This window comes from Spermophilus citellus (assembly GCF_964194105.1).
Source record: "Spermophilus citellus genome assembly, chromosome: 9".
Lineage (NCBI taxonomy): Eukaryota > Metazoa > Chordata > Mammalia > Rodentia > Sciuridae > Spermophilus > Spermophilus citellus.
Window position 1 is genome coordinate 116,656,884 of NC_138191.1, and position 8,049 is coordinate 116,664,932.

Below are 8,049 nucleotides of genomic sequence, written 5' to 3' on the forward strand. Positions count from 1 at the left end.
GCATCCTGTGGAGGGAGAACGGTCATTTTTATTTGTTATGAAGTTGGGTAAGAATAGCCAGGCCCAGGTAGGGAGATGCCCGTGACGGAAGTGAGTTGGCCCACTTGGGTTTCTTGCCACAGGTCTCCCCTGGGGCTAAGTGTGTGGCTAACCCCATGGACTCAGTGCCCAGGGCCCTTCTCTTGTCCCCACAGCCTACGGGAGTGTCCCGACCTGGTGCTGAGTGAGGAAGTGGTGGAGGGCATCGCTGGGGACATCGAGGCAGCCCTCTTTGACCTGACGCGAGACACCAGTTGCCGCTACAAGACCAAGTACCGCAGCCTGCTGTTCAACCTGCGGGACCCCAGGAACCAGGTGAGCGGGCTTTGACCTGGGCCCTCTGCCAGGGTCCGAGCGCTGGCAGGATGCTCTCAGGATGGTTGGTGCAGCCTCTGCCCCCTGCCTTGCAGGACCTGTTTCTCAAAGTGGCTCACGGGGACGTCACCCCCCACAAACTGGTGCGGATGAACTCCATCCAGCTGGCCCCTCAGGAGCTGTCCCGCTGGCGGGACCAGGAGGAGAAACGGGTGAGCCGTGGAGCCGAGTCAGGAGAGGGAGGCCAGGGATAGGAGAAGGTGAGAGGGACAAGGACCGGGACACAGACAGGGAAGTGCAAGATGGGGAACCGGAACCAGGAAGCCGTTGGAGAAGTCACAGGGAAAGCAGGAAGAGGCAGAGGTGAAAGGCACTGGGGACAGAGGGCTCTGTTGAGAGGTGACACACTTGGATTTCTGTGCAGCTGGCTCGTGTGACAGTGGGACAGGGAGGACCAGGTGGTAGTCTGCAGTCTGGAGTCCAGGGTGGTCATTCACCCTCCAGGGGGAAAAGTTCCCAAGAGTCCCTCTTCCCATTCCAGCCTCAGAAGCCTTGGGAAAAGCTGGAGGCCTCCTGGTACCCCAGTCTGGGGAAGGGGCCTCACAGTCCCCACAGTCACATCCCTGTGTACCCAGTGTCCATGGGCTTCGCCATGCCTAAGAACTCAGGGGTGGGGAAATTATGGAACTGGCCAGCTTTGGAGAATTTTCAGCAAATGCTTGTTGGTGGCCCAGTGAGAGGGTATGGGGTGGGGTCTGAGATGCTCTTCCGAAAGACCCTGGGCTGGTCAGAGCTCATAACCGGAGTCCACTAGGTGAACCCACCCGCTGTGGGCAGAGCTGCTGTCCAGGCATTGTGGGGTCCCGGGGCAGGACTGGCTGCATAGTTTGTGGGGTTCAGTGCAACATGAAGATGTGGGGCCCTTTGCTCAAAAACTGTTAAGAGTTTCAAGGTGATAACAGCAAAGCTTCAGGCCAAGCGGGGACCCTGGGCGACTGCATGGTCCCACACCCTGCCAAGGGAGGAAAGGACCCTGGCCTTCTGGGCTTTCAAGGAACCTTGCAGGTAGGATGACATTGATCAACAGTGATAACCACACCAGGCCAGGCTCTCTGCACGTGATGTTTAATCCAGTGCTCTTAATGGAATCCCCAGAGAACAGGTAAACCAAGGTGTAGGGCAGCTCGGTGGTGGTCCAAGGCCACACTGCCTCATGAGTCTTTATTAACGGTCCAGCAGGGACTCAGCACCTGTGCTCTTTCTCTCCACCACAGCCTCCCCAGGGCAGTGAGAGGCAGAACTGACTATGGGTGAAGGTGAAGTCTGGGAAGCCTTCCTGGAGGAGGCAGGATTAGCGTGGAGGGTGAATGAATGAGTGGACTCTGGAGAGGCAGGACTGAGGGTGGTGGGAACCAAGGAGCCAGTGTGGAGGCAGGGAGAGGCCTGGTTGGAAGGGGAGCCACAGGAGAGGGCCCTTGAGGTGGGGAGGTGTGGCCGGGCCCTTGGTGGCCAGAGGCCCCTGACTGAGCTCATCCTCTTCAGGGCCTAGAGATCATTGAACAGCAACAGAAGGAGCCTCGTGGGCTTCCGGCCTCCAAGTTGACCCACAAGGGCGAGGTGGAGATCCCAAGGGATGTGGACCAGACGCTGACCCTGGAGGACCTGGTGGTAAGTTGGGGCCACTAGCTGTGTGGTCGAGAGCAAGTCACCTGTCTACTCTGAGGCCCGCCTTGTTCATTGTAAAGCAGGGACCGTGGTCCTGACTGCGCAGGGTCCAGGTGGGCACGGTGAGGCAGTGCCACCAGGCTGCTGTGTCCATGCTTTCTTGGTGCTGGTCTGTTTTCTTTTGGCCTCACTCCAAGGTGCCCAGGCGGGTGGCACCAAGGCCTAGCCACAGTCCGCCTCAGCCTTAGCCCTCCTGCCCAGGTCTGTGGCGGGGAGGCAGGAGGGCCACAGTGCTCCGGCAGTGTTTTCCGGATGTCAGGGGCAGGGACAAGCTCTACTTGGTGCATTTGGAGATGCCCCAGGCAGGAAGCCACCCATTGCTCAGGGTGGTCAGGCCAGAGGGCCTCCTGGAACTTGCCCTGGCATCTGGAAAACCAGTAGGAGAGTTCAGAGTCTCAGCGCCTCCTGTCACTGGGGACTGGCTTTCCTTCAGGCACACCCCACGCCTTCCTGCCCCGGCCTCCTCCGTCTTGCGCAGATCTGGCCCCAGGGGCTCAGCAGCTCCAGAACCTATTACCTGGGCACCTCAGCCTCCTGCAGCCGAACAGAACTTCCCCTTGGCGCACATCAGTCACTCGCAGAAGAAGCCCACTGGCTTGGTTTGCTGTTCCCGTGGGGTCACTTGTCCCCTGGCTCTAATCAGCTGTGTCTCCAGGAGAGGGAGCTTCAGGGCTTCAGGCCTCTTGACCATGACCATTCACTCAGCACATACGTACTGAGCACCTACTGGGTGCCAGGCTCTGGGGGAAATGGCAGTGAGCCTGACAAGCTGAACCCCCAGCACCCAACCTGTCACCCCCAATGCTCAGGCCAAGGAGAGCCACAGCCCGGGTGGAGAGGAGCCCTGGGAGACGGTGGCTGCTCCCCCACCAGAGCCCAGCCCTCAGAGTAGGGGACTGAGGGAGCCATGTGTCTGCAGAGGAGAAGGTGGGAAGACCCAGCAGGAGTCCTCAGTCCCCAGAGAGAGGCAGAGAGAGGGGAGGTGGTGGAGTAGGGAAGGGAAACTGCACACGGTACACTGAGCTGTGCCCCTTTACAAACAGCACCTCATTCAGCCTCGGACCTCGCAGTGACATACACGGTCTGTGCTATTCTGGGATGGAGAACCTGGAGCCATTGGCCTGAGGCCAAGCTGGGCTGCCTCGCTCAAAACCCGAGCTTCGGCACTGCTCCCGAGGTGGCTATAAGACAAGGACAGAGTTTCAGAATCTTTTTGTGTGTGTGTGTGCTGGGGATTGAACCCACTGAGCCACATCCCAGCCCTTTCTTATATTTTATGTAGACAGGGTCTGGACAAGTTGCTTAGGACCTCACTAAGTTGCTGAGGCTGACTTTGAACTTGGGATCCTCCTGCCTCAGCCTCCCAAGTTGCTAGGATTACAGGCATGTGCCACTATGCCTGGCAGTTCAGAATTTTCTTAAACCCTCCTAAAGCAACATGTTCTTTTTAGGTGTGTATTTTAAAGGGAACAATAATTCGGCAGGGGACATCAGGAGTCCATGGAACGCCAGGTGCGGCGGAGCACACCTGTAATTGCAGTGACTCAGGAGGCTGGGCAGGAGGATCTCAAGTTTGAGGCCAGCTTTAGCAGGTTAGCAAGGCTCTATTTCAAAACAAAAAATAAAAAGGGCTGAGGGTGTAGCTCAGTAGAAAAGCACTCTGGGTTCAACTCCTAGTACCAAAATATAAAAAAAAATTAAAATGTAAAAAAATTTAAAAGTCCAATGAAGGTGGCTCATTCTCTCCGATTCTGCCCTCTGTTTCTGAGACTGGATCTAAGAATATAAAATTTAGGAAAATAACTTCTGCACAAAGATTTCCTCAGTGCTATTCAGAATAGTGCAAGCCAGCAAATGACCCAGACAGTAAGCAACAGAGGTGACGGGGACACTTCAGCTCACCGCATCGAATGCCTCTGCTATAAAACGAGGATGTCAGGTTGAATGCTCCATCTCAGCTGTTTTAACAAAGGGCCCCAACCCCTATGTGTGGAAAAACTATGATAAAGGAATGACTGCCTGGAATATCACGAGTTGTATGTGTGGTAGGATGGGGAAGGATATTTCTTTTTTCAACATTTTTTTTGTATTTGCAAATTTTTCTTTGAGTTCACAGTAATTAAAAAAAAATGAGAAAAGTAAAATAAACCATCTCTCTGAGGCTCCCTGCCCATGGAGGGCCGCTGACTTCCCCAGCCACCTTTCCATTTGCCCCCTCTGCTCCTGTGCCTTCCAGGGACCCGTGGTGTCTAGAGAATGCAGCCCCCTGGCCCTGCCCGCCCCCCTGGAGGACACCACGGAGCAGCACCATCACCACTTCCTGGACCCCAACTGCCGCATCTGCACAGGTGGGGGTGGGTGGGGCACTGGGTGGAGTAGGGCTGGTGTGGGGATCAGCAGCAGGATGGCGACCTGGCGAGAAGGGGCAGAGTGGGGGTGCCTGTGCCCAGGTCACTGTGAAATGAACCTGGTGCAGCCGCGGCTCTCAAGCCCAGGTGGCCTCCTCTTCCGCCTGTGGTTTGAGCTCCTGCCTCTGCTGTTTGCAGACTGCGAGGCCTTGAGCGGGCTGCCAGGCTTCTCCAGAGCCACCAGAAACAGGGAAGACCAGGCCTCCCAGAGAGCTCCAAGCCCAGCTCCTGTGTCCTCTCCAGAGATGTCCCAAACCAGGGACACCCCTGTTACAGAGCCCCAGGACAGGTGTGTGGGAGCTGGGAGGAACAGGCTGGGAGGGAGAGGCACACCCAGCATGGACTTGTCTTCCTGTATGGTCTTGGGCAAGTCTTCCCGCTCCATGAACCTCAGTTTTTCCACCTGTACAATGGAACTAATCATTCCAGCCTACTAGATTCCCCCTGCACGAGGCCACACTGCCACCAATGTTCCAGTCTCTGCCTTGGTGACCCAGCACCTGCTCTGAAAAGGAAGGAGTTGCTGGGGTTCAGTTCCGATGACCTGCTCTGCCTGGCCCAGTCTGTTTGTCCCTCCCTCTAGGCCACAGATACCTCCTGGGCCCACAAAGGCCTTGCCCAGCCCCCCTCCCTGGGAGGGTGCTCTTGACATGTTCTCCATCAAGCGGTTCCGAGTGAAGGCCCAGCTGGTCTCAGGACACAGCTGTCGGCTGGCCCAGGTACTCCCGCTCTGCTGGCTGGCCCTCCCTCACACTGCCCCGCGGCTGCTCGCCTCCCTTTCCTTCCTTCATCCATCCGTTCTGTCACCCTTGCTAAAACAACACGGCATCCTGTCCATGCCTGGATGGGGGCAAATGAGACCCCAGCCCCATCCCTACAGGGACACACAGGGTAAAGCACTCCCTGTGACCCCAGGCTTAAAGCAAAGGAGGGTTTTAGGAGGGATTGTCCAGTGACCCAGTGACCAGGGCGCGTGTTGGTGAGGGTGGGGAGGGGTTGTAAGAGATCGGCTGGGACAGGCTGTAGGCCTCCAGGGCAGGTAAGTCCTCTGGCAGCCCCTGAGGGTCCCTGTCCACTACCTGTCCACCTTCTTCACCCCAGGCCCTTTGGGTGGCTGGGAACGAGTCTGCCTATGGGGGTGGGCAGTTGGGGGGCTGACTGGCCTCCTCCCTGCCCCCAGGCTCTGCCTGAGGTGATCCGCTCAGCAAGCTGCGTCCTGCCCAACGTTGTCTGGGACCTTCTGGCTAGCGTCTGCCCAGCGGAGGCCAAGGTGACTGCCCCTCTCAGTGCCCCCGCTTCTCCTGCTGCTTCACCTCTTCCTGAGTTCCCTCCCCTCCTGCTCTGCTGCGGGAGCCTGCCCTGAGAAATTGGGTCTAGTTCCTGTGTGACTGAGCCTCATGGAGTGACCCTCAGCAAGTCCCTCTGTCTCCTTCCCTGGGTTCCTAGAGACTTGGATGAAACCAGGGGCATCTGCAGGCCCAGGGGACAACTGTTCCTCAGCTGCTCTCCTTCTGTGACTGCAGGACATCTGTGTGGTCAGACTGTGTCCCCTCGGGGCTCGGGACACCCAGAATTGCCGCCTGCTGTACTCCTACCTCAACAACAAGCAGCGCCATGGCCTGGCGGCTGTGGCGCACGTGGAGGTGGTCCTGCTCCCGCTGCCCGCCTTCCAGCCCCTGCCCACCAGACTGCGCCCTCTGGGGGGCCCAGGTGAGAGCTCACTGCTCACACAGCACCTTGCCTCCCTCACAGGGGACTGACTTGTTGGTACGGGTACCTCTGTCTCAGGAGAGTCAGGCACATCTCAGAAGGGAACTCCAGACTCAGGCAGATGGGAAAGGAAAACAGCCCTCTCAGGACGTACTGTTTGACAGATGAGGAGACCGAGGCAGTGAGAAGGCAAAGTGACCTGACCAAAGTCAACAGCAGAGCTGGGCTTCCCATCCAGGCAGCCTGGCTCCAGGAAGTGGGCTCCTAAGTACTACCCTGCACTGCCTGTGCCATTAGGTACCCCTGAGTAGAAGCTTCTGGAACAGCCACATTTGACTCAAGTGCAGCAGGACAGAGGCAGGACCCACAGATAGCAGTCTGAAAACATCACTGAGGACAGGAGGAAGGGAGGGGTCCTTTTGCTGCAGCTGCGCTGGTCAAGTTTGAGTTCCATGCAGGGATCAATCCACAGTGTGCCTCCAGGAAAGCCCCTGGGGAGGAGGGCTGGGGACTCAAGGGTTCCACTGTACCAGTTCCCTAGTAAAGTGTTTGGACTTTCTGGGCTTCATGTCCTGGGACAATGAGGTAGACTTTGAATTCACAGAGCCTTGAGGTCAAACATCCACGCCCCATCCTCAGGTGGACCTTGGTCAAGCCAAGACCAGCTCCTCCGAGACAGGCTCACCCTCCCATTTACTTTGGGGGGCTCTTCTTGGGACCTCATCTCCAGACCTGCTGTAGCCACAGTGAAGCTTTGAGGGCTCCGTGTTGTCCCCTACCAGGCCTTCCATAGCTCCCTATTCTTTTTACAGGTCTGGAGGCTACTCACTCAAGTCTCTTGCTGGCTGTGCTGCTCCCCAAGAAAGGACTTCCAGACCCAGCTAAGTCCAGCCCTGTGTGCAGGAAGGTTCGCAAGATGGTCTCCTTCAACAGGAAAGTGGAGATGCGGTGCTACCAGCAAGAGGACAGGAGGCAAGATGTGCCCCTGAGAGGCTCCCCTCCCCCAGGGGGTTCCCTGCAGCAGAGCCAGGGCAAGGGTAGCCTACCTCCAAGGGGAGCCTGTGCTTGGCAGGGGTTTCCCAGAGGCAGGGGGAGGCTGCTGGCAGAGCCTGAAACCTGGCACGGTCCTGGGCGAGGGCAGAGGGCCCCAGCACCAGGATGGTTCCAGTCCCAATATCCCTTTTCAGTTATACCAACTGTCCGTGGCTTTGGCCATGGGCAGCACCTCCATAGGGCCTCCTGTCCCCACCAAGCCCTGCTCCAGCACCTAGAGTCCCTGGTTACTATGACTCACCAGTTCCAAGCCTCATTGTGGCCCCCAGGCCAGAACCCCCACCCCCCATCCTCTGTATCATCTGCCCAGCCCCCTACAGCCCCAGGGATTCTTGGCTTCCTCTGCCAGCCCGCTGCAGTTCCAGAACCCCCTGGCCCAGGCCCTGACCCCTCTTTGGGCCCTATAGATGGATCTTGATGAATCAACAGGGATCTTGATTCCCTTACTCCAGACAGAGACAGGGTGGAGGAAGAAGAGGGTCAGCTCTCCCCACCTGTCCTGTTTGTTTCCTGTCCTGCAATCTGTTTGGTGTTGGATTTTGGTTCAATAAAGAATTTGGCAAAGTTAGTTTTGCATCTGCTGACTGGTCAGGAGAGACCCTAGTTCCAACCAGATGTGGTTTGGTGTGTCTGGATTTTTGTGTATAGATTTTCAGCCTTGCTGACTGCTGGTCTGGAATTTGGAACCATCACTTTGCCCCAGGGAAAAGCTGTTGCCCTGGGTAGTTTCTAGAAGCATTCTGCAAGTATTCTGATTAGGGGGAAGAACAGGCAGTGGGAAAAGGCAGGACTGGGGTGG

The 8,049-nt window shown here is 57.2% G+C and overlaps 1 protein-coding gene across 1 annotated transcript in view; it reads left to right on the forward strand.

Moving 5' to 3' along the window:
* SPOCD1 (SPOC domain containing 1) overlaps positions 1–7,787 on the forward strand; it is a 64,907-nt gene extending 57,120 nt beyond the window's left edge. The window contains exons 9-17 of the mRNA XM_081306917.1: positions 195–354; positions 450–566; positions 1,897–2,022; positions 4,316–4,427; positions 4,626–4,776; positions 5,071–5,206; positions 5,668–5,757; positions 6,011–6,197; positions 7,010–7,787. Of these exons, the coding sequence (XP_081163043.1) occupies positions 195–354; positions 450–566; positions 1,897–2,022; positions 4,316–4,427; positions 4,626–4,776; positions 5,071–5,206; positions 5,668–5,757; positions 6,011–6,197; positions 7,010–7,668 (1,738 nt within the window). The 3' untranslated portion in view covers positions 7,669–7,787. The remainder of the gene's footprint in view (positions 1–194; positions 355–449; positions 567–1,896; positions 2,023–4,315; positions 4,428–4,625; positions 4,777–5,070; positions 5,207–5,667; positions 5,758–6,010; positions 6,198–7,009) is intronic.
* Positions 7,788–8,049: the final 262 nt, after the last annotated feature.